The sequence below is a fragment of the Apteryx mantelli genome, chromosome 6 (assembly GCF_036417845.1).
Source record: "Apteryx mantelli isolate bAptMan1 chromosome 6, bAptMan1.hap1, whole genome shotgun sequence".
NCBI classification, from domain to species: Eukaryota; Metazoa; Chordata; class Aves; order Apterygiformes; family Apterygidae; genus Apteryx; species Apteryx mantelli.
The window spans coordinates 8796081-8822806 of NC_089983.1; the positions used below are offsets into that span (position 1 = coordinate 8796081).

Sequence of the window (26726 nt, forward strand, 5' to 3'; positions counted from 1 at the left end):
TTTTAAGGTGAAGAGATTAATGTCAAGCAGTGCCACAGCTTGTCATTTGAAATTCTTCCATCACAATTGCATCTCTGAGGTGACAGGACTCCACAGTCCTCCATGCGCTACAGCCCACAAACAGGCAGCTCTTGTAGCAAAGGTTTACAGCCTACTGCTACGGTCATGGAGAAGGCCTGAACCCATGGTGCTAGGTCAACCAATAAGCCAGTTACAAGAGAAGGCTACAAATACACTGCTGGACGAGTCTGTCAGAATGTGTTGGATATTAAAAGACTGCACTTGGGAGTAACCTGAATGCATTATTAAAGGATTGTATTTACCTCTTGTAACATCCGTTGTTCCTGGGCACAGTTTCTCCTGCATAGCAGCAGCCAGCGTAACCAAAACTTGCTCGTTCAGTTCAGAAAGCTCCTGAGCTGTTGCCGCTCTGAAACTTGTGGCACTTTCGCTGCCCAGCTTGCTCACTTCCTCCAGGTCAATGTTTCTCACGCCCACTGCAAACACCTTGACACCTTTCTGCGCTATTCCCTGGGATGCGGTCTGCCCGTCGTCCAAAGATTTCCCTCCCGTGACAATAAAGGCGATCTGAGGCACCCTCTGATCGATCCTGCTGCCAGCCTCCTTCACAAAGTGTTTTGCCTGGAGATGCTTGATGGCTGCACCAGTGTTTGCCACCCGGCCTCCTTTATAGATCACTTTATTGATGGCATCTAAAATCTGGGGCTTGGTGGAGTATTCCCTGAGGAAAAACTCATCGGTGACATCTGAGTTGTACTGGGCCAGTCCCACCTGGATAGAATCGCCATCCTCATAAATGGCGTCCACGACCGAATACACAAACTGGATAACTTCTTGGAAACCGTCTCTCCCTAAATTGATGGAGCCATCCAACAAGAACACAATGTCAGCCTGCTTTTTAGCACCTGGAAAGAGTAAAAAAACAAACAAACAAACAAAAAAAACAGTTAATAATTGTTTGCAGCATCTACAATATTTAAGATGCCTAGTGCTTTCTGAAATAGCATTGTGCTTCTCTATTCTTTCTACTATATTTTTAGCTCCATCAGTGTTTTTCATGATTTTTACATCCTCACAAGAAGAAAGGTTTTATAAAATACATTTATTACACTTCACATAACATTATTTGTTTTTCTGTTAGAGATTTTCACCTCCTTTCAGATTAGATTCTGGTCTTTCCTACATTCAACAACATCTTTTTTTCAAAGTGTTCTTTAAAGCAACATGAGTAAACGATTGGGTGTCAGAGGGTGTTATTATGGAGTCATTTACGCATTATACAAATTGTCTGTGCGCCAACCAGAAAAGTCTACAGGATGATTAGCAGCCTTACCAGGTCCTACAATCCCAGGGGTTTCTGTTGTAGGTGCTGGGAGTTCTTCAAGGATATTTTGGACCCTCTTTTCTAAAGCTGGGAGGTCCGTAAAATCTTGTACTACAAGTACGCGGCTAGGATCGTTGGTAATGACCTGCAGCTGGCCCCTGTCTACCTTCCTTGCTCCTACACCCAGGGGTTTAATGCTAGTTGAGGTGATCACGTTAGCAGGTCTGTTCACATCATCCTGGGACCGATCTCCGAGGAAGAGGACTAGATGCTGGGGCACTCCATCTTCTATCCTGCTCCCTGCAGACTTAATGAAGTAGTTCTTCACTACGTAGTCTAGGGCTCTGCCAGCATTCACAGGGGATCCTCCTCTAAGCCTCAAGCGGCGGATGGCTTGCAGGACAGCATTTTTGGATTTGTGGGTTTTCAGGTAGAACTCAGGAAACACGTTATTGCTGAACTGTACCACTCCAATTCGCACTCTGTTTGGCCCAACTTCGAGCTGCTGAACGATTCTGCTGATGAAATCCCGAATGTGAGCAAGCCCATCAGACCTAACAGTGTCCGAGCTATCAATGAGGAAAACTATATCCTTTTCATCACCAGAAATATCTGCAGGAAAGCAAGAAGAGAGGAAATGTGTGTGTCAAGTCTTTGCTTAAGTTTTTCCGCAAGATTTCCACGCTATCTGCTCTCATGTGCTCTATAAACGCACAGCATATTTTAGCCAACTTTAGGCATGGTGCTTTGGGGATAATGTCCCAAAAGGGCTTGTGTGTAAGTGTGCATGCATGTGTTAATAGTCTGCCTAAAACTCTAAGCATGCATTACTCAGCCTTATCTGTTTTATTCTTCAACATTCATCTCTGAATTTGTCAGTGTTTCCAGCTTCATTTTGCCCATATTTAGGTCTCTCTTTACCAGAGAGCTGCAGAATGGGAATATGCAATTGTAAGCATTGCAGTCTTTGACTTGAAAACCAAACTTTAATTGCACTGCCTTTGCTTTTAACTAAGGAAAACCTCCATTTAGAGAGAAGAGGTGGCAAGTTATTTTTGTATTTTGGCAATATCTACCTCAATAACAATAGAAAGACAGCTGATAATCATAGAGCCTTACCTGGGATGGTTGGAACATCTCCCAGGAGCTGTCGGATTTGGTCTGCAGTGAGGGTTTCAATAGGGGTCAGCAGCTTCTGTTCAAGGCTGGGCAATTCCTGGAAGCTAGATACTTGGAATATGTAATCAGGACTAAGGGAAATCTGTATCATTTCTTCAGGATCCACATTCTTTGCTACAATCAGAGGTGCCACCCCAACTTGTTTGACTTGGAGCGAAGGGTACTCTAAGTCGTCATCGGACTTGCGGGAGGAGAGGAGGATTAAAAACTGAGGGACGCCCTCCTCTATGCGGCTTCCAGAGGGCCGGGTGAAGATGGTTTTTGCCACAAATTCAAGGGCCTCCCCAACGTTGACCTGCTGGCCCCCCTGTGGCCGCAGCCGTCTCACGGCACTTTGCACCTCGTCCTTGGTGGAGTGAGCGTTGAGCAGGAACTCAACATGGGGGTGCTCGCTGAACTGGACCACTGAAATCCGGGTGGTATCAAAGCCCACGTCCAGGTTGTTCACTATCCTCTCAATTAAATCACGGACCAGGTAGAACTCCTGGGCAGAGTAGCGGGAGCCATCAACAAGGAACACGACATCTCTCTTCACACCCGCTGTGGAAAAGAAGGCAGCAGTCAGAGGATGTATCATACACTGCCTATGGAGAGCCTCTAAGCTCTGAAAGCTGTTGAGGCATTCAGAGGCAGGCAGCAGAGAGCTCTGCTTCATCAGCTACATCCCTGGACCATGCTTCTGACCACGGGAGGACACTCGCTGTTTCTTTCCCTGTGATATCTCCTGTAAGCCAGCAGGCAGCTCTGGGTTCAACCCAAAGACCAGACCAGTCTACTAGGCACATCCCTAGGGAGCACAAGAACAGAGCAACTTCCAGAGCAAAGGGAAGCAAGGAGGAGATGGGAAACTCAGAACAACAAATCGGAGTGGGATTTCCTCCCAAGAAAATGTTGCTTGGTGTTGCTTCTTACTCAGGACAGGTTGTCAAACAGCCCTGGCTTGTTTTACACTCAGTACCACCCCTCTTATGCTTTACTCATTGCTTTGGCTTTGTCCTCTAGGGGTTATTCTCCCAGCTTCTGCTATTTCTGAGATGACTTTGCTTCCTAAAGAAAATGTTTTCTGCAGTGTTCCAGGTCAGAGCCTGAATTATGGCCGAATATCCCATTCATAAATGGGCTGAGGGAAAGCAGTCTGACTCTGAAGGGAAGGAGCAGATGTGGTAGGATAGTAGACTTCAGAGGGAGTGATCTGGGGTGGGTATGCTTCATCCCTTCAAGACAGGCATATGCCAGTTGGATTTCACTCAAAGAGAGACCAGAAATGGGGGATCTGATCCTTTTCCTGACACCCACTTCCAGCTTCTCTTCCCCCAGTGAATGAGTGGGAGAGATATAAGACAGATCAGAAAGTCTTAGTGTGGCATTGTCTGGAAGTTGGCATTGAACAGAAAGGTGACCTTGATTTATAGTGGATGTGAAGGTGTTCCTGTAGTATCTTAAAACAAAAAACAAAAAACAACTTCCATTTTAGGAGGAAGAGTACAGACTGATATAATAGTCCATTGACTTAAAATAAGATTAAGGTCCTTGCATTCATGTTGTTGGTATTCCATGTAGATGCAACATGGACCACACTGTGGGACTGGGCTTATAGATGACTCAGCTTAATAACACAGCTCCTAGCAACAGTAAGTGCATTGAAAAATACATTGACAGTGAGACTTGGAGTTTTCTTTTTCTGTTTGTGTTGCAACCATGATGTTAGCAAACATCATATTTTGCCACTGGCTCTTGGTGCAGACACAAACATCTCACCTGGGCTGGGTGATGTAAAAACCAGGTCAGGGGCTAGTGACTCTATCTCTTTCTTGGTTAGTCGGATGACTCTGTTGGAGACGACCTGCTGCACTGAATCCAGCTGGCTGAAGTCAGGCACAGAGATAGCAAAATCTGGGAGGAAGGAAATAGTCTGCAGCTCTGTGAGGTCGGCATTTCCGATTCCGATGCCGAAAGGCACTGTGCCACTCGTCTTCAGGACCACCGAGGGCCTCCTCACGTCATCCTGGGAGCGGTCAGCAGTCAGCAGAATCAGGAATTGAGGGACACCCTCGGCTATCCTGCTCCCGCTCGACACCGTGAACACATTCTTGATGAGATAGTCCAGGGCTGCTCCTGTGTTCAGAGGAGAGCCTCCCATAACCGTCAGGCCCTGAATGGCGTTGATTAAATCTGCTTTGTCTTCATAGGCGTCGAGTAAGAATTCAGGTCTTATGACATTGCTGTACTGCGCGACGGCAACACGGATCTTGTCACGGCCAATATCCAGGCTTTCAATAACTCTTTGAACAAAGGTCTTCAGTAGAGGGAAACCTCTTCTGACACCATCCGAGCCGTCGATTAGAAACACCACATCCTTCTTCTCACTTCTCTCCACTACTGTTTGAGACAATTAAGGGGGAGGGGGGAATAAATGAGATTCTCTTATGAAGTGATTATTATTCTCTGAACAAAATGAACCAAAGGAAAGTAAAAGTTTTGGGAGGGGAAAGCGATGCATCAGAAGGGATGGTTCAGCTCCTTTGCAATGAGATGTCCCTGGCGAAGAGGCAGATGGATGGAAGCTGGTGGCAACCACAGTGCAAGGTGTGCTGTGTCTTACCCACCACGTCATAGAATCATAGACTCATAGGAAATAGGGTGCAAAGGGTCTCCAGGTGCCACCCCCTACCCTGAGCTGTCTGCTCCCACGGGGGCTGGGAAGCTGCAATGTGGCTTTGGAAAATGCAACAGGAGCCTGTGACATTAGGGGTCATTTGCTCCCAGAGAAAAATGAGTTTCTGAAGAAAATGACTTCATATGATTACTCCAGATGGGGTGCTCAGGGAGAGCTGATGAGAGAAAGAAAAGTTTTTCTCAGAGATTGCTGAACTTAGAAGTAAGTGATCTTGCACATGCTCGGACAAAATAAGAATTTGCTGAAAAGCATATCCAACTGAAAATGCTGAAATGCTTTTCTAAAATGCTAGATGTTCACAGCTATTATTTCTTGATGCTTGAAGCTAGTCAAAGTTTTTGGTTTTTTTAATTCACAAACATCCTTCAAAAAGAAAAAAAAACACCCCAAGAAGGTGAAACGTCAAAGATCTGAAAAATGTTGATGAGTTCTGCTATTGACTAATAAAATAGTGAAACTTTGGCTCAGCCAAGCAGAAAATGTCCCTGCCTTTCAGACACAGGAACTGAGCAATTGTATCCCCAAATGTGCCACTGGCTTGTTAATAACAGGGTCAGTGGGACAAGCAGAGGACGATTTGTCCCTCTGAAGAGAATCTTCAATGTCTGTTTATGAATACTAAAAATATAAGGAATAAACAAGGGCTATTGATGTCTAACAAGACTTTGGATCAAGTTTATTACTTAAGAGGAATGTTGGAAACTTGGTGGGGTAACACATAGGACTGGAATATTAATATAGCTTGTTCAGCAAGTACAGATAGCAAGAAATGGGGGCAGACCCATTTGTGAGAGAAAGTGGCAAGAAAATTTCCTAGATTTGATTCTATCCAGAGGGAAGAACAAATCGAGAATCTGAAAGTAAGAGGCACATCAGTAAAAATCGCCAGGAAAGTTCATGACCTTTAAGAAGAAAAGTGAAATATAAAAAAAAAGAACTTTATGAAGACAGACTTCAACAAACTCAGAACTAGAAAGTAAAATTCCATGGGGGGAGGAAAAAAGGCTTTAAGGAAAACTAGCTGTTCCCCTGAAAAATGATGTAAATCAGGAATTCTTCATTGGTGTTAAGCATGAAAGGAATCGCATAAAAGTGTAAACTTTTTACTAAGCACTAGTATGGAAAGCCAGCATGAACAAAATCAGAATTGCCAAAGGCGCAAAATGAGATACTGTAAGCAAGGAGTGTATACAGAAACAAGAATTTGTTCTGTAAATATCTTTGTAGTAAAAGGAAGACCAAAAATAGAATTGGTTTGCTACACAGTGAAAGCTCTTGATATTCAATGCCAAGAAGGGAAAATGTTTAAGGCTTTTTTTGCATCCACCTCCCGTAGAAAGTATAGTAAGCAGATGACTGACACAATTTAATCCAGCAACAAAGAGATATGGTTTCTGTCTCATGTAGGAAAAGATCAGGTTAAGAATGCTTAAATAAATTTAAATATAAGCTATTTTCAAATGATATGGGTCTGAAGGACTTCAGGCTATGGTACTGACAGAGCAGTAACACTCCCCAGACCGTTGGCAATTACCTTTGAGAACTTATGGGCTGGATGAGGTACAAGACAACTGGTAAAAAGTAAAGGTAATGCCTGTCTTTAAAGATGCAGGAAAGTAGATGCCACAGAGTATAAACAAGTCAGATAAAGTTCAGTTACCATTAAAACAGGCACAAATTATTGAACAGTTTGGCACCTAGGAGAAAACAAGATGAGCAGCAGTCAGGAGAAGCTGGTCAAGAGCAAATTATGTCAAGCCAGCCTGGCTTCCCCTGGGACAAAACAGGTGGCTTTTTAACAGTGAAGCAGTAGCTGTCACATATTTACTTAAAAAGGCTTTGATATCATCTTCCCTGCAGTCTCATAAGGTTTCAAAATTATCTCAACAAGATGGAGAAATGGGCCAAAAAACTAGGATGCAGTTGAACAGCACCAATTGCATTAGTTAGGCAGAAATAACCAGCCGTACAAATACGGCAAGGGGAACAACCGGCTAGGGAGAAGCTCCACAGAGCAAGGATGGGGTAAGAGATGACCGCGGGCATGGGACAACATCGTTATGCTCCGGTCATCTGGAGCATGCTGATGTTGAAGAGACAAGGGTGAGGAGAGCTCTAGAAAGCCTACAAGACCTACAAGGAAAGATTGAATGAGCTGGGTACACAGCTAGGGACATGGGGACTGAGCAAAGACATACCCACCATCTTTAAGTAAGCTGTCACACAAAAGAAGGGAGGGAGCCAAGAGCAGAAGGTTTAAATTGTGACTAGGAAGGTAGAGGTTTGACATTGTGGAAAGCTACCTGTTGATAAGGGTAATAAAGCAATTGAGCCACCTTGATTAGGGCGACTGGGGAAATCTCCTCCACTGGAAGATTTCAGAACAGATTAGACAAATGCCAGTCAGTTCTGGTCAAGGAGATCCTGTCTATATATACACTGGGGACATGGGTATTTAGTAGATGGCCACCTGAGATCACTTCCAGCCTTATTTCTTTTTTATGTTTCTATGATTCTAAGTCCATCTGCCCAGAACTTTTATGGAGAGATGACGTGGAAGACATTACGCTTTTCCTTGTCCCCAACTGCTGTTGGGAGACAGATTAATTGTCAAATTAGGGCTGCCTCTGGGAAAATGCACAGCTGGACATACATAATTTCCAGTACCACGGCGTCAATTTATGATTGTGGTTGTGTGCTTCTTTTTGTTTTTTTTATGTTCTTTAGTTAATCCATATTCATCTATTTGTAGATCATAGCTTGTAATGGTAACTGAGTCAAGAGCATCTAATTTATTGGTTGGTGCATAAAATGTAGAAACTGCAGTCATATCACCTAAGAAATAGTAGAGAAAGAGAAAATCCTGAAGCTGAGCGGTGGAATCACACTGATTCTGCAGTGCTCCCATCCGCTTCTCTTCCTTCTGTCCCACCTCTCCTCCTCTCCAAATGGAAAGAGGAATGGAGAAAAGCCTTAACTTGCTTCTTCTAGCCCTTGTCCAGCAAAGCATACAAAATTACGTGAGACCTCTGGGGCAAAGACTCTCCGTTACTGCATGTTTATACCATGTTTTACACACTGGTAATGGCATCTACTGCAGCTTTTGCAGCTGTACAAAAGGTTTTTTCCTGTGATAGAATTACTTATCATCTTTAAAATTCAGTTTCTATTTCAGCGCTTTGCTGAATCAGGGTCTGACCAGAGAAAAATCCAAGTGCAATAACATTTCTATGTAATCATTTTAAGCATCACGGGGCCCAGCTGCCACATTTACTGAAGTGAACGGGGCACGCAAGTGATGTGTTTCCACCTTTCGGAAAGCAAAGAAACCCTGGGTCCCTGTACCTTTTGGCTGAAGCTGGATCGTTTTCAACAGGTTCACTATGTTTGGCTGAAGCTCTGAAATCCTAGGGAGGGAGTCGATATTCAGAATGAATTGCGGGGCATAAGCTATCCTTTCCAGTTCTACGGGGTCTGCATTTTTGGCTTTGATAGCGAAGGTCACAACTCCAGCTTGCTTCAGCGTGTCTGATGGTTGTTCCACATCATCACTTGATCTTCCAGCAACAAGTAGCACCAAAAACTGAGGAACCCCTTCTTCAATCCTGCTTCCAGCTTCCTTCACAAACAGCCTTCGTATAACTTCATCTAGCGCAGCACCAATGTTCAGTTGCTTCCCAGTTTTTATCTTCATCCTTTTCACTTTCAGAAGCATTTCTTGCTTAGATGGGAGTTCAGCAAAGTCAAATTCGACTTGGATGGTGTCACTGAATTGAACTACAGCTACTCGGGTGGCATCAGGACCCACATTCAGGTCAGAAATAACTTTGTGCACAAAGTCCCGGACGGCAGGAAAGCTACCCAAGAGGTTTGCTGACCCATCAATCAGGAATAAAATATCTTTCTTGCTTTCTAGAATAAATTCACAAATGAAAAGAGGGGAAGAAAAGATATGAAGACATTTTTCTTCTTAAATGTTATCTTAGAAACTTCTCCGTAAATTAGCTGAGTGTCAATATGCAAAGCAAGTGACTTTCATTTACTGAAGCATTCAAAGGCTAAAGGACTAAATAGTACCTCTGACTTGCTTATTCAAGGAGGAAAGGAAGGCATGGACACTCTTCCTAAGACTGAGTAAATTCAGACACCAGAATCTCATATCGTATATCACATTGTATCGTATTGCATGGTATCAATCATATCGTGAATTGGTTATTTCAGAATAGGCCAGTGAGTTTTCCATTTCAACATTCTGCTGATAAAACAGGCACGCAATGCAAAAACAGTGGAGGGCTTTTTTTTTTTCCCCACTTAAGGGCTCAACAGATAACGAATAGACATTAATTCATACATACATAGAGTATTTTCTGGATTCTGTTAGAATACTTTTCTCAGTTGCATAACAAAGTAATCAAATCCAGAGATGATTTCTGACTTTGGGAGGAGAAAAATCCTTTTACCTGTTCAGCTTGGTGCCCTTGTGATTTCATTGAATGTCCAAGGCAAAATCAAACACCTCATGTCTTTGTGTCTTAACATCTTTCTTATTAGTCCTAATGATCTCCTTTCCATGCTAAACAATCATGGCTGTTTTTCTGTCTTCATATGCACATAGCCACAATAAAAGAATTAGTGAACAAGTACCTGTTTGTTGGCAAGTTTAACCCCTTTTAATTTTTGATGTTAGAGACTAACTTTGTATATTTGGAGTCAAATTCGGCCTCCGTGACAGCCCAACACTATCATCACCTCTGCAAAGTGGCTCTGGGGAAGGATTTGACCACTTACCTGGTTAGACCTTTACTCCTCTATGCTCTTTGGCACTGCTTTAACCTTTTCACATCGTTCCTTGTGGTCAAAAGCAACTGCTCCCTGTGCCTGAGCTAGTACGGACAACGCATTTACAGGTTGTGAAGGCATTCCAAGTTATAGGAATAGAAAAGGCACATCCAAATAAGAGACTGGTGGTCATAGACTCACTCTGATCCTGACCTACCAAAGGGCTTTAAATTGTGCTGTCTTTTAAGCGTGCTAGCAGTGACTTCAGCAAAAGTAAGAGCTGACTGTGTCAAGCCACGTATTTTAGGTTAAGCACAACCCTATACGCTCCAATGACTCGGGGCCTTTGGCAAACGTGAAGCTGTACATTGGTAACAAACAATCAAGAGAAACAAGATTAACTTAATGCGGTCAACATGAAGGAAGGTAGTTATTACCTGCTGGGGCGAGTGGAACCTCTTCCACACCTCCACTAACAAAGGTTGTTATAGGCTTATTTAATTCCTGGGGTAAAGCTGTCAGAGAACTGAAATCATCCATAAAATATACCATTCCTGGATTAAATGCAATCTGTTCAAGCTCTGCCTTATCCGCATTCCTAACTCCAACAGCAAAAGTCAGCACTCCGGCCCGAGCTAAGTCATTGGAAACTTGCAAGAAGGGATCAGCAGAGTTCCCTGCTGTAACCACGACTAGGACCTGCGGCACTTGTTCATTTATTCTGCTCCCACCAGCTTCAGTGAAGTGATTCGAAAGCACAAAGTTCAGTGCAGAGCCAGTGTTCAGCACTGACCCCCCTATGGGCCTCAGCTGCCCCAAGCGTTGAATTATGTCTGATTTGGTTTGGTATGAGTACAAAAAGAACTCCGTTTTAGGAGTGTCGCTAAATTGCACTAAGCCAACTCGCATTTTGTCACTTCCGACATCAAGGTAGTTAACTAGGGTCACAACAAAGTCACGCACAAAGGGGAAGTTGGCATTTCCGACGTTGAGTGATCCATCCAAAAGAAAGATGATATCCCGTTTGGTTACTTGAACTGCAGTAGAGCACAGAAAATAACATGAGACATCACAGAAAACAAAATAGAAATTTTTCATGTGTGCATACAGTATACACCGTACACACATGTATACCTTGTTAGAAGGGAGGGGGGAGAGAAAGAGAAGAGAAGGAGTGTGATCAACAGAGAAAGAGCAAGGATGTTGTTGGAAATTCCTGAATTTGGGAGGGGGACTCTGACTCATGTTGAAAAGTGTTTTAAATGGCACGTTCCAGCGACCAGGCTGAGCCTCTGTTATGGCAGATATTTTCAATGGATACTAATGCCACAGTTGCATATTCTGGGCCAGATCTTTAGCTGACGTAAAGCGGCTTCATTCAGTTTGGTGGACCAACACTGAATTAGGCCTGCGGAGGCCCTGCTTATCTGTAAGTCACTGCGGATTTGCTTGGGGCTTTCCACCAAAGCTTTAGGGAACGTTTCAGCTCTCTTGTATGCAAAGTGTTGTGGCAATGCTATCGCTCGTTATTGAGCCATCTCCTGGTGCAAGGGGATGCCCTCAAGCGTCCCCAAATGTAGTGAACCACATCCTGCCCTGAACCGCAGTGATTTCTGCAATCGCTCTGCCCCTGCACGGTGCAGCTGAGAGCAAGCCAGCCCGCAGCGCAGAGCTAGGCTCTGCTTGCCGTAGAAGAGCACTTCTGCTAAGTAGCCCACTTTTTGAGCAGGTGTTTAAAACAGCTTTTACTGATAGCCTTTAAAAAGTTGGTCCTGGTGAGGCTGCAGTGGATGCCTGAGATGCCTGACTTCTTGATATCTGCCTGACTTTTAGATGTCTGCATTTGATGTAGAAAACTGTGTTTTGATGTCTGCAGTCACAGGCATACATTTTGCTGGTAGGGGCTGCAGAAGGGGTGGGAGAAATTTCCCATTTTTAGCACTAACTGGAAGACTAGTTCTTGGCTCTTTCTTTAAGGTCAAATTCTTCTAGGACTATGTCCTAGCACCAGAGGTCTGAGACTTAGGTCTGCAACATCAGCTAAAAGACACTGCAGGATCCCCCCCTATGCTTTTTGCTCTGAATACATTATGTCAGGATGACAGCCCAAAGTGCTGAAAACTTGAAGGAAGACCTCAGAGAACTGATATCTGTGGAGGAGCTTTGGGGTGAATCCTGGACGGATATCTGAGGTGTGGGAGCAGAAACCCAGGTGGTGGGTTCAGAGGCTGGAGATGTGGTCTGAGGTATGTGATACGTTGCATAGGTGTGTAGCACATTTAGATATCTGCCTGGGCAGCCTGGCACAGGCTCTTCCAGTGTATCATGGGGATATCTTCCTCCACATACAAATAAGCTATCTGAGAATACTTACACCCATTGCTGATGCTGTTCAACATCTTTCTGTTTAAAAAGTTCACCTGTGGATCTGTGGAGATATTGAGTACAGTGATTCCTCTCAGATATCACAGATTGTCTTGGCTTTCTGTATGTTTAATTTCTCCCAGAGGAACAGCATTCAAGATTTGGGGTGAGATAACATGCTTATATAATCCAGCTGAAACGCAGCTAGCTGCTCAGGATCCAAATCAGTTATGTTATTAATCCTAGTCTGTTTATGGAGTGGGATATGTTCACTTGCTTGCTGTGTGCGTGTATAGCTATGAGTACAGCAGAGCACAAGAACTGGAGAAAAAGAGAAGCTACATGTATAAGCTTTAAAGAACATGGAAGTTTAGGAACATTTTTAATTTGCATTGAAAAATAAAAATGTCAGGTTTGGTATATAGCCATGCAAAACTGTATTAGCAGGAAACACATCTTGAAAAAAGCTTATGAATAAGTCCCGTGATATTCATCTTAATTAAGGACAAGTACTGGCAAACTGATTTTAAAATGTCAGCTCTTCATGAGGATTAGTCATTGGTTTTTATTTTTTAAGGAGCCTTTCAAAAAACTCAAGTTCTTTGATCTGTGCTTTATAATTTTAAATTACTTGGAGAAATGGGAAAAAATAACATGGACATGGTTCGACACCCACTTAATTCTATGGGAATCTCACTATTGACCTTGCAGGGAGCTGGAAGAAGTCCTGTTTTTCTAATGTTCATATGCCATGGGACAGAAATGCAAGGTTAACCTATGATCTGGCACAACAAGAATTCAACCTCAAGCATCTCTATCAGGGAGAAATCCTGAGAAATTTAGTATAAAATCTCTATGCAGATAAAAGACCTCCTAAAATACAGGGAAAAGTGCTTCAAAAGACATTACTCTAGTTATTGGATTGCTTCCAAAGTCTCCTGATGTCAGTGGAAAGACAAAGTAAAAAGAATCCACTGGCTTCACAGGGCTTTGGATCATCTTCTAAACAATTAAATTAAAATCAACATTGCAATAGTATCATGTGCCTCTTACAGCTTGAGCTGAGTGAATGATGAGAAGAAAACTGTAAATATGTTTCTGAAGAGTAAACCTCAGTCCAACAGTGTCAGGCTAACTTTCTCTGACCATCTAAATGATCAAACCTTCTTATTTTCTTTACACTCAGAAGAAATGTTTAAGCTTTCATGAGCAAATAACCACTACAGATGGTTTTCATACTGCGTAAGAGATCATAATATTCATAGTGTGCCCTGTTGATAGATAACGCAAATCTCAAACGAGAGAAAACCTTCAGCAAATGATTTGAGTACCTAACTAACTAGTACGGCGTATCTTTCATGTCCAGGCTCTGAATATTGGCGACGCATGTGGCATGGGACAAAATCTCAAGGGAAGGAATGACAAAATTATAATAAGAAACACCCTAACAAATTTATCAACCTGTTCATGCACATTTTGCAAATGAAAGAGGTGACATTTAGCTATGCTGAAACATGTACTTCTTGCTTTTTTCTGTTCTCTCTAGGTCAGAATAAGAGCTGACAAATGCATCAGCTGGATCTCCTTTGCTCAGAGCAAGGTAATTAATTACCTGGTGGTGGTTCTTGGATAATCATTCCTCCAGATAGCGTCCGTATAGGCGACAGTACTTCAGGAAGAACGGCTTGCATGAACTGAAGGCGGAAGTCGTTTGGGTTGAATACAAAATCTCTCTCGTGGGCAATTTCTTGCAGTTCTGCCATGTCTGCGTTTCTCGACCCAACGGCAAGGATCACTATCCTGTTCCTTTTCATCTCCGCTGCGGCTTGGTCAACGGCATCCCCAGACTTACCGCCAGTGATGAGCACCAGCATGGGAAGTACCCCTTCCTCCATCCTGCACCCGGCAGCGCTAGTGAAGAAGTTGGTCCTAACAAAGTCCAGCGCCGAGCCCGTATTGAGCGCCGTGCCACCCATGAGCTTCATTCTCCTCACATTAGCCATCACATCCTTTCTGTTCTGGTGGGTGTTAAAATAAAACTCTGGCTTTACAGTGTCTGCATACTGCGCCACCGCTACTTGAATCAGGTCGGGTCCAACCTCCAGCCTTTGGACGATTTTGGCAACAAAATCACGAATTGCATTAAAAGGGGCAGTCCCCAAAGCTGTCGAGCCATCTATCAGGAAGACTATATCCTTCTTGTTCACTTCAATAACTGCAAGTAACAATATACACACAGAAACATAGCATTAGTGGGGGCCCTTACCAAACTCCACACATCAATACTTCATCAACAGTCCAGCAACATTTAGGACTCCTTGTTTGCTTGAAGTACTGTTACTTTCAACACCTTTATAAGGGGTGGTTCAATTCTGCACACAAATCTCACTTCTCTCCTAGGAGTCTTGTTTCAAAACAAAATTATTTTTCAGGCTCTAGCACAGGGCTAATATGAAATCTGATTAAATGCTTCCCCTTTCTAAAACAGACAAGTTGCAAAAATTACATTGTTTACAAAGTGCAATAAAACATTACATTTCAAAGCATAGTTTAAAATGCATGTAGATGTCAGAACAGAGGCAAAATGTTGCACTCAGCTGGAACATTAGAAATAAGCAGGTGATGCTCCTCTGTCTACAGAGGAGTCACGTAAGTTTTCCCCAAGAGTGACTTGGTCTCAGAAAGTTTAAGTTCACAAGAGCAATTACAGAAGTGAAGAAGAGTCGCAATGTATTCAACATACCTGGACTTTGGGTCTTCACGTCCTATATCTGATTCCTTATCTAACAAAAACAAGTTATGATTTTTCTTGGCACAGCCAGCCCAGCCATGGAAGAGCTGAATTCTGTTCTGGTTGCCATATCTTTAACAAAAGTGGTCCCCTAGGTTGTAATCTCTGAAACTTTTTGACGATGGCATAGGACGCAGAAAGAGCAGAACTAGGTTTCCAGGTCCCTGGCCAAGTTTGGAGGAAGATAGTTTGGGGAAAAAATGTGTTGTGTGGCGCTGGAACCAACACACCATCACGTTTAATACAGCAAATGTACATAATACAACAGTAAATATTAACAAGACCAATGCTCATTATGATAAAAACATTATACGCGATCATTATGGGAGAGGATCTTAACACCATTCTTTAGATAACCCACATTTATTCTTTGAAACAGTGAGTGAAACAGTGAGCCACAGCCAATATTGTGAAGAAGCTCACTCACAATATCATCTACCCAGTTTCATGCCATTGAACTGAAAAAGGAAACCTTGCATTGTTTCTGGTTTATGTTGGATCAGACCTTAGTTTGAGGTCCACATACTTAAAAAACATTTTCTGTTTAACACCACTGATTTCAAAAGAGCTCTGAAAATATACAGCAATGGAAAATGTGGCCAAAATCAGGAAAAAATTGTGATTAAGGTAATTTTGTTAACAGAGTTTTTACCAGGACTACTTGTATTTTCACAACATTACTAAGTAGAAAATCAAGGATGGACTTCTCCACCCAAAGAGAAATGGATGGAGAAAGACATTTGTCCGTGATTTTCACTTCCGCCTTTTTTCAAGCCTCTTAAACTTCATTTCTATGGATGAAATGAAAACAGCAAATGTAAGGCAACTGAAGCAGACGACTTGAGAGTAAAGAGTATTTTTACCAAGGTATTGCCTTCGCCTTGGATGGCCAGAATACTCAAAAGCTACTAGTGGTTTTGAGTGTCCTCAAATTAGACAGCACATCTAATAGCTCCTGAGATCAGGCCAATATCCAAGGTGGAAGGTCCTTCACCTAACAGGTCATTGCTACACCCAGTGCACAGATGGGGAGCGTGGGAAAGGGAGACCCAGAAGCAATGGCATCTCACACAGCTCGTGGCAAGTAGTAGTAAACACCCTCCGTCGTGCTGTGGGTGGAAAAGGGCAGCCCCTTAGCCCGACAGAGCTCCTCTGCATGGATGCTATTTACTTTGGATTTGAACAAAGAACAAAGATTTGGCTTCAGGCCTCTCTTGGACAATTCCCAGCTGGCCACAAAATGTGGTGCTCGCAAAAGCCAACTTTTGCCTGGGGAGGCCGGTCCCCCTTAGGTTTCTTGTTACCGGCTAGTGCATCAGGATTGGGCCACCCCAAGGAGTGATTTAGAGCTGGAGCTGACTTCTGCGACTCGGCTGTCCCTTCTCCCCGGGACTGCAGAGAGAGAGAGACCCTTGAGAGACCTGCTTCTGCAGGCAAGCACACGTGTCTGCAAATGCCCCTCAGAGACTCCTGCTGGAAATTGTTTGAGCAAGGACTGTGGCAGGATTGTCAAAATTTGCAACCCGGGAAAGCGGTCCAGTGTTGTGCTATTAGACACGAGGTTATAGGACCATGCACAACGAGCATGAGAGCTCCTCTTGTCTCTGTGACACCCGAGCCACAGCCTCACTTTATCTGTCAGTGGCTTGGAATAAAAGAGTGTTTATTGCCTCGGCAGTCAAAATACAGCTACTCACACAGCAACAAGGATTTGTTTAAACTAACCCGCTTTACAGAGCCAGGAGATTTCCAATATTCATTCCTCCAGTCGGGTTTTTTGCCTCATCAATTACTCTGAGGAGAGGTCTGAACACAGAAAACTTTCCAAAAGGATAACAACGCCTGAAATCCCTGCTTTGTATCATCCAGAAAAGAAGCCCAAAAGTGCTTTGATAGCTTGTCAGCAAGCTTCTCCCAAAAATGGAGTCCCTGGAAATTTTTGACTTTATATAGAAGTTTGCAGGAAGCATCAAAAGGACTTTGCAAAGACAAGGGAGGCCAAGAAGGAATAACTCTCTCCATTAGTAATTCCGCTTGCAGCTGTCAAATTCTGTATTACATTTCCTTAAAGAAGAGGAATGCAAGAACTGAAACCAAAACCCACAGGAAGAAATACCCCATAGTGCTAATTTCAATGGACACAGTTAAAGCAAAAACATTTAGGGAAGGCTGTAGACATCTCTTAGAGGCTGATTCAGAGATTCAGAGCCTGGTGAAGCTGATGGCTCCCAGGAATTTCAAAGGATTTGGGATCAAAGCATTATCTTTGACTCTGGAAATTGTTGCGTTTCCTTGGGAATGGATGTCTGAGGGGATCTCCTTCGAATCCAGCCCTGGATAGCTTCCCTTCTCATCACTGGCATCTCAACTATTTTTATGTGAGACATCTAATCTAAGCTAATCATCCAGGTTTCCCCAGCAGTTAAAGGAGACCAGGGAGGCAGAGAGGCCTTTTTAGCGAGCTTTTCATCCCAGGGGGGAGAGTGTACAGCGGGAGGGCTTCTGCTTTCTGCATTGCATGGGAACATTTGGCATCTTGACGGGCCGAGCCCTTTTGGACTGCACTGATTTGTCTCAGCTCTGTGCTTTACACTGCAAACTTTCAAGGCACCGGTGCAAGTCAAGCAGCCCAATCCAAATGCATTTCCATGGAAGTTAGGCAAGGGAAGTACCCTAAAACTCCTTTGAAAATACTGCCTTCTCTCTGTATTTAGGAGAAACAACTACATGTGATTATGCAGGCTGATGCTATTGTAGTGCCTTCTACAAATGTGCTGGTGTTGTGAATGAAAAACATCCAAGTACAAAGGAAACAAAATGTACCAACATTTTTGATCTTGCTATTCTCTGATTAAATAATTGAGAAGAAATGAATTTCAGTTTTAAAAGCTCAAAGCATTGGAAATAATTCTGAACTAAAGATTCTCATCCTTTTAGCCCCCTGCAAATGCCCCAGCTATGGGGATTCAAACACCATTAAAGTCCCTGGGGCAGAAAAAGGGGTTTGCTGTTGACTTGCATGGGTCCTGACATGCACGCTTTTAGCTAGACCTACATACTTCAGCTTATTTAGCTAAATATGGTTCTTGTGGGATGTCATAAGCAAAAGTTCTTTATGTGCTTTTCCAGAATGATCAGGACAAGGTTGCAAAATGATCCTTTAAGCCAATTGCTCCCTTTGGTATTAGCCATGGGACAGCTAATATGTTTAGACATAGATTAGTGAAGACATCTGGGATGCAGTTTTATATGTCAACACACATCAGGAATTGAACAACATGTACAGAACTCCAAACTGGCATTTGGACCCCAAAAAATGTGGTTTGCGTTAAGTGTGCTGGTAATTACGTGCATGAATTGCAGGCTTGCTCTTCCCAGGGGCCTTTGCAATATGTCCTGTCATGCCATTCATAAAGCTCTTCATCGGTAAATGTGACTTAGTTTTAAAATTAAAGGTGAGAAACTCTTAAATACCTACACACTCCATAAATCCAGCATATAATACTAGGTGTTCATTACTCAGTTGTATCCAAGTTAATGCAAGTCCAGAAATAATCGTGGCAAGGCCCTAAAGTGACTAAGTGATCTAAGTGGAATATTGACACCCACATTTTCTGTTTTTCATGCAAAGTTGCAGCCTTATTTAGCTTCGGGACTGAAGGAAACTTATGCTAGCAAGGTAGGGATTTCCTTCCAGAAGAACTAAGGGATGTTTTGCTTTTAAGTTCAACTTTACAGGTTTCTGGGTGGAATCGCACCCTTTTTGCAAGGATAATGCACGGTTTCTACTGGGCAGTTAATTTTACTGTCTTAGTAAGTTGATAACTTTAGCCCTTCAAAACAGGGATCCATTTTCCATCCCCATGAGCTTTTCCAGTCTAATTTCATAGAGGAGGCTGATGACACTGTCCACTGACAAATAACATAAGCTTACATGACATAAATCTTTTCAGAGATGAACATGCTGCAGCATTTATCTCCAGGGGTGCTTAGATATCACAGTAATGATTATATGAGCCTTTTTCATGCTCTGCTTGTATCCTTTAAAGCTCCATGCCATGCTGGTTCTTGGTACAAAACCTTATGGTTTCCAAAAAGGAACCCATGGGGCAAACCAGTTTCTGCACATTAGCCCCAGGAATGTTTTTCTTTTTTGATCGTTTCTCCAAAACCAGACCAGAGAGATGCATTGCAAAAAAAAAAAACTTTTTTTTTTTTAAGCGTGCAAAAGCGCATTCATTTCATCAAAATGCAACAGTCTAGAAAGGCATACATACCTTCGGTAACAATGGTTGGGGCCTCTAACAAAATGAGTCTTTGGGCCACTCCAACAATGTTTGGCAGTAATAATTCTTGAAGCGCGTCAAGGTTACGGATATCCAGGGCAGTAAATGCGAAGCTTCCATCAGTGGCAATCTGCTGCAGCTCTGCACTGTCAGCATTCAGGACCCCAATGCTAAATGAGAATATACTAGCTTGCTTCACCGCTAACAAGCCCTCTCGGATATCATCACTAGACTCTCCACCACTGATCAGCACTAAAATCTGCGGCACCGCTTCCTCTATCCTGCTGCCTCCCGCCTGGGTGAAGAGGTTCTCCACCACAAACTCCAGTGCTGCACCAGTGTTAGCTTCCTCGCCACCGCGGAAACTAAGCGCCTTCACTGCAGCCAGAACATCCGCTTTTGTGGGGTAGCTGTTCAAAGCGAACTCGGTTCTGGGTTGATCACTATACTGCACCACCCCAATGTGTATCTGCTGAGCTCCAACTCTGAGGCTTTCAATCAAATTTACAAGGAAATCACGTATGGCTTGAAAATTGACACTTCCGATGTTGTTTGATCCGTCAATAAGGAAAATTATGTCAGCAGACTCTTGAGCTTTAAAAAAAGAAATGCAAAAGGTGAAAGCATTAAAACAAGTGATTACATGCAGTTGTACAGTGTTCTGACATGTTTCTTGGAAAACCAGTAAGAAACACGAAAATGAGAAAACAAAACACATGTTCACTAGGGAGGTGAAATTTGCCTCTTAGTTCTGCATTCTGATTGAATATGAGTTACCAGACCCAGCATCTGCTTTGCAAGAGACCATCATGTCCGGACACAACCCAAGCTCGTGGCTACCGATACACTGGAGTCAACATTTCTGGAGAGTGAGGAGAAAACTGTGCAAAACACAATTTGGGGGAATCTAGATCCATTCCATCAGTATCCAGTATTGTCTAAATATTTAGGCGGACATGGAGAGCCAAAAGAAAAAAGCAGATTTTCACCATGAAGCTAGTTGGTGACCACAAAAACATTCACAGGAGGTTTTCCTCACTGCAGTCTTTTTAAAAAAAGCAGTGTCCAATAGGGCTCCCAAAACAAATATAACGTGAACACTGAAATGTTGCTTTCAGCCGGTATTTCCTGGATACCTGGAAAGTTTCAGCCTTTCTTTTGCAATTCTGCTGTTTTGCCACTTCAAAGCAGCAGCCGAATATAGTGGCTTCTCCCACCTTGAGTGATTATTGTTTGAATGCATTTTTTAGAAACAACTGGAAAGTTTGGGGTTCTCGTTCTTATTCTGTAACTGTTACCTGCCGTCCGGCATATGCACAAGGGTATGTGTGCAGCGAGGTGTCCTACCCATTTGTCAACCCTTGCCACGCAAAACCTGTGTCCATCATTTTGTGCAAAGATGCATTGATTACCACTAGAGGGGCCTGGTTTGCGATTTTCATGTAGACACTGGATATTCAATCAAGGAATGCAGAATCAGGTTAAAACAGGGTGATGAAATCAGTCATGACACAATTATCCAACCGTTTTGTTGTGCCCATACCCAGATGGTCACAAACAGCTACTGGGAATATGTACACACCAAACAAAACTTTTATGTGCATTAACACGCTTATTGGAGGGAAGCATTTTTTTGTTGCTGTTGTGAGACTTACCGAAGCAGACCAAAAATGCCCTGGTGTCTGCTCTTCCTCCTTTTGCTCAAGTAATTACCATCAGTGTCACCAAGACTTGTAGGCATGCAGTACGGAGGGAAAAAGCCCCCAAAGCATGCGCATGTCTGTGCTACACCTCCTCAATCTTGGCAGCAAACCAAATTTGAGACCACTTGCAAATGACTGACAAGTCATGTCTGGAAATCCAGTCTGACTCGCAGCTTTTTAAAGCCACGGGTGAAACCAGTAGCAAAACTGGCACTTACTTTAGTGAGGCCAAGAATTTACCCTGCGGTTTTTGCTGTTAGCCAGTAGGGTCAATTATTTTTCGGTTATTTTTCTAGTAAATGTTTTTATGCACCGCAATGCCGTCAAAAGATTCAGAAAAAGGTTCTCAGGTCCGTCCCCGGCTCCCTGAGCCAGGTGGACTCAGTTACCAATGTCATTTAAACAACATAAACGTGGTGGCTCAGAGATGGTTTTTCATCGCTAAATTGAAATTTGTGAAAGTGCTTAAGGTTGCCTTTAATGTGCCAGTTTGGGCTGTGATGTACACGTTCCATTTAATAATATACAGCAAAGAAAAATCTCAAGGTGGTTGTATCCCGCTCTGGTTCAGATACCCTGGCTGTCTTTTTGAGGAATGAGCTTTAATGTGCCGATGGCCATCATCGTGGCAGCGTGGCTAGCTCCCACAGAAGAGAAAATGGATACGAAACGGATGCGAGTGTTGGATAATTTGTCATCACCGTAAAAAACCTGGTACTTCAGTGCACATTTATGGAACAAGCCAGTGCTGGAGGACAAATAAAAGCATGCTTGTTATACAACTAAGCAAAGAGATGAGACAGACAGATTTAACGTATACATCAGGGCAAACTCAGGGCTGACTTCCATACTTACGCTAGTCAGCTCTGGGGACTGTCACAGACCAACAGCATTGGTATGCTACAATACTATGAGATTTTTTCTTTTTTTTTCTTTTTTTTTTGCATTTTGGCTTCATGTTTGGCTTGTTTCTAGCATAACATCCATAGCATTTTTACACACTTCAATGCCCCATGGAGTTATCAGCTGAATAAATGGCGTCTTAAACTCTTAGGCAGTTATTTGTACCGTGCCTTGCCCACTACGCTCTATCTCCCAAAGTTTAGGACCTGTGACAGCATTTTATGTGCTATATTAATACTCTGCAGACTGCCCGTGTAAATCACACAGGGCCAAAACTGCGCTAGTTGGATTAGCTTAAATTTTGTTTCATGGGTGGGGAAGGAAACGCTTGCGACTACTATCTCTGAGTGGAAATGGGCTTCAAAATACTCCTTGACGTATATGACGTGGGCACTGGCCCTTAAAACTTCTAGCGGGATGTCTGTGGCTCAGGACACTTAGGGGCTAACTGGTCACCTGCTGGTGTGCCCCAAAGGAGCTCGGCCAGCCGCCAAGGACAAATTCCCCTTTTGATTTCAATGGGGAAGCGCTGGGGCCCTCCAGGGCAAAAATGATGACCACTTGCCGCCGTGGTGCCAGCACGCCAGGCGTAGCGTCCGTTTTATGCCAACGCGGGCTGGATTTGCTCAGAATTGGTGACTCTTATGTCATGTCTTTGGGGCAGCTGCTCTCCTTCCCTGCGGTTTTCACGTGATCTGGATAGTTGCCCTGTCGAACACTTTGCACAACAGCACACGTGAGCGCGGTGTTTCTGTGTCGCTCGGGGTCATGCAGTGACGGGCAGTGCCCAGGGGGACGGACGCGAGGGGTTAAGCAGACAGGACAACACAAGGGGATTAATGTCACACCTCGCCACACCGCTATTGCCTCACATGAGGCACATGTAGTCTCAGGATGGAGTCTCAGGAATAAAAAGAAAGGTTTGATCTCTCGGACTTCTGTTCTGAAATACAACACAGCGACTCCGAAGGCACTTTGCGCCGTGGGATTTCATAAACAGAGCAGGGACGGAGGAAGACTGGCTTATTTTTTCCAGGCAAATATGGTTCAGTGCAGACCTATTGAAGCCAAAGCGGCTTGTAGAGATGTTATGGGCAGGTTCCCATGCTCTGCTATGAGGAAGTCATCAGCTTATAAAGAAGGCGTTTAAGTGGCATTGCAGAAGGGATCTCAAGCCACACACCTTCTCTAAGCAGATGAGATGAAAGATTCATGGGCAAGCTCAGAAAAGCAATTTTGTGAGGGCAACTCTCACCCTAGCTGCTCTAAGCAGGTGTGACTTTTGCTGTCTTCAGCAAAGAACAGGGAATAGGAGACTTTTCAGAGTCACCTTGTGCTGACAATGTAACTATGGTCTCCCAAGGCCCCTCATGGCAGCTGGGTTGTCTCTGTAATTGTAGGGCTTAGTGGCAGCTACGTTGCCTAAAATCAAAGGAGCTGTCAGGTTGTGGGGCAACAGCACTGCCCTGCCCCACCGACACCTCTGAGGTGCGTGGTTGGGATGATCTGGATCCCACCAGGCGCTTGGGGTCTTTGTATTGCCCAGACCACATCGCCTACATCCCCCGCCGGCCACGTGGATACGTCCTTCCCCATCTCTCTGCAGCCAGCAGCAACCTCGGTCTCCAGAGACATTTTGGTCAGGGCCTTACAGAGTTTTCATCATGGCCAAGCAGGTTATTTCTTATCTCTCTGTCTCAGGAGTGGATATGATGGGGCAATTTAGCAACTCTGTGGGCCACCATGTGATTGACGGGGTTTGCGCTTGCACCTCCATGTGATAGGTGCCAAAGGGTGGCCACCAACAGGCCATTTCCCACCAAAGGGCTCTGCACTGTCTCCTGGCGGCATGACCCTGGGGCTCTGGCAGGGATTTCAGCTCAGTTTGCGAACAGCGGCACGCTCTGTAGGTACAAACCCATGGCCGTACGCTTCAAACCTTTGTTTTTAGACCTCAGACTGTCCATCTCAGTCTGCTCCTACACCGGCTTTAGACAACGCGACGCCAGCAATCCCCATGCTGATCGGAGCTATCAGCATGGCACAGAGCACAGCAGTTGGCCATTACCTGTGATGTCTTTAACCAGTCCTTTGGCCCCAGCCTTTTCTGGAGTCATGGAGGTACGGACACTTGCCACTAAGTCTCCAACTATGTCGTGGAGAGCAGTAAAATTCTCTAGGTTGAAAAGGTGCATATCGAAGGGTTCGCTTGCTATTTCCTTTAATTCCCCTTCCACTGCATCCTGCACTCCGATTGCAAACATGTTTACATCGGCCGATTTAAGGACGGATGACGGCAGAGCCACATCGTCCTGGGATCGTCCATCCGTTAACACTATAATAACCTGGGCAACGCCATCACTCGCTCTGCTTCCAGCAGCTTTAGTGAGATGCTTCTCGATTAGGTACTCTAATCCTTTTCCAGTCTTGGTGCCTCCCCCCATATAAGGCATATTTGCGATATGGGCCAGCACGTCTTTGGTAGAGTGATACGTATTTAACTGGAACTCTGTGTGGGGGTTTCCGCTGAACTGGACCAGTGCAAAACGAAAATCATTTCCTCCCACATCTAAAGCTTTTACAACATCATACAGAAACTCTCGAACAAGTTGGAAATGTTCCTTTCCAATGCTCCAAGAGGAATCCACTAGAAATATTATATCAGCCACAGCAACGGGTTTGCCAGCTTTAAAAAAACAGATGGGGTTTAGGATTTTCTACAGGTCAGCGCAAGCATTCCTCCGACGGCCTCTTTCGCATCACCAAAGTGCAACTTATATTCCCTTCACCGTCCGGAGCAAAATGAGAAGCGTTGGGGTGACCAGGCAGCGACGAGCTCCGTGCCGGCAAGCGAGGGGGGGCAAAGAGTCCCCCTGCACCGGGTGAGCGCCAGCCTGCGCAGGGAGGGGGACGCCAGGGACCGCATGCACCCTGCCCTCCCCGGCGAGGGGAGCCGGCCGCCTGTCCTCCCCGAAATGTGTCCTTCTCCGACTCCTCTCCCAGACCCTCGAGCCAGAAAAAACACGTCTGCAACCGCATGGGGGAAATTGGGCTTGCTCAGCTTCGAGCACCAAAGTCACCCGTGGCCCGTGGTGCTTTTGCTGGGTCAGTGGCGTTATCTGAGTAAGGAGGAACCCCTTAGTTCAAGCAGCCTGGGTGCTGGAACGAGTTTTCTACACGTTTTACTTCCCTGCAACATACATTATGTTCCGAAAGAAGCCAGCGTGTCCTCCTAAAACCTGACACAGCCTCCCTGCAGCTCGGTGGCAGCCACGAGGCGGCAGCGCTCTTCTCGTCGCAAAATGCACTTTCTTTTCCCGCGCTCGTACGCATGCAAGGAGGTCAAAATCACCCCACAAGGGCCCTCCATCACCCGAGGATGGAGAAAGCCCGCTGCGGGGACACCCTGGGTGCAAGTCCTGCACCTCCGAAGCCCTAGTCGCACGCGGAGCATTGCCGAACGGCTGCCACCAGCTAGCTACATGCTTGGAAAGGGTAACGCGCAGGTTCTCTAAGGCCTTTGTAGAAAATGGCCCTCAGCCCACCAGGAGCTGAGGAGCACAAGGTAAATCACAACAGGTCACCGACATGCATATGAAAACCAGACGAGGCGGAGGTTTTACTGTGAACTAGCGGCACAGTCTCACAGAGGAGAGGTCATGTCAAGCGGTCGCGTCTTACCTGCTTGCTGCTGCGAATCAACCCAACTAAAGCCTGAGAGGAGGAGGCAGAGTATCGCCCCGAAGGGCAAATGTCGATATTTCCTCATTTTGCTCTTTTATTTTTGGGTTCCTTTTAAATGAGTTTTTTCTCAAGCACCGAATGTGAGACCTAAGGAAGAGAGAGAGAGAGAGAGAGACGGTGAGACAAGGTTTTATGACACTTTTGTGAAGCTTCGGCAAAGACACATGAGCTTAGCATGGCCAGATGCCGCGTCTGAGCAAGCGTTTCTTTGGAAGAGCAACCACTGTTCACACAGCGGCCATTGAATCATCTTTGTGGGCTTTCGTTTTGCCTATGCCGCCCCAGGGTCACATCTAATATAGGAGAGCGGTCAACCTAGATTGCTACCGTAGCAAAGGTACCAGTGGAAACCTCGTTATTCCAGGCCCCCGTGAGCTGCCTATTCTGAGTGTTTAGGAGAGCGTCTTGCAAAAAAAACCTCGCAGGCTCCCTCAAGCCTCCGGCCCCATCTGTGGAATAACCTGCCCCGGCTGATCACATTTCGGAAGGGCGCCAAGAATAATGTCTTACGTGTCGCAGCCAAAATGTAACTTATGTGATTTTCTTATCTGTGATCCCCTTGGCAAACCTCCTGAAACAATGTCTCCTCCAGGAAAGCTGTGTATCTGTTGTCATAGAGATGGCCAATTTATTATTTAATACTCATTTCCAAGCTTACATCGCATAAAGCCGTAATGCTTGCTTAACTGAAAAAATAGCCTCCCCAAAGCAAATGTAGTGATTTAGAGCTTTTCATTCTCAGCAGGAGTTATGAGCCAAAGGAGACTCAAATATATCAAGCTACTAACCAGGTCATCATCAAAAAAATATACAATGATTTTTTTTTATTACTGGCCTTGCCAGCTCCATCAACTCAGTGAGTCCTACGCAATAGAAGTGAGTATTAGTGAGAAGAATCACATGTTTTTTAACAAAGCCTTGGAAGTTGTACAAATGACAACAGTCGGCATAGCTG

General features: G+C 44.4%; 1 protein-coding gene across 1 annotated transcript in view; it reads right to left on the reverse strand.

Moving 5' to 3' along the window:
- The window catches only part of COL6A3 (collagen type VI alpha 3 chain), a 66343-nt gene that overhangs the window by 31912 nt on the left and 7705 nt on the right, over nucleotides 1–26726 (reverse strand). The window contains exons 2-11 of the mRNA XM_067298705.1: nucleotides 25709–25858; nucleotides 24096–24713; nucleotides 19413–20015; nucleotides 13957–14559; nucleotides 10418–11017; nucleotides 8547–9113; nucleotides 4283–4903; nucleotides 2465–3064; nucleotides 1355–1957; nucleotides 324–926 (exon numbers count right to left, since the gene is read on the reverse strand). Of these exons, the coding sequence (XP_067154806.1) occupies nucleotides 324–926; nucleotides 1355–1957; nucleotides 2465–3064; nucleotides 4283–4903; nucleotides 8547–9113; nucleotides 10418–11017; nucleotides 13957–14559; nucleotides 19413–20015; nucleotides 24096–24713; nucleotides 25709–25796 (5506 nt within the window). The 5' untranslated portion in view covers nucleotides 25797–25858. The remainder of the gene's footprint in view (nucleotides 1–323; nucleotides 927–1354; nucleotides 1958–2464; nucleotides 3065–4282; nucleotides 4904–8546; nucleotides 9114–10417; nucleotides 11018–13956; nucleotides 14560–19412; nucleotides 20016–24095; nucleotides 24714–25708; nucleotides 25859–26726) is intronic.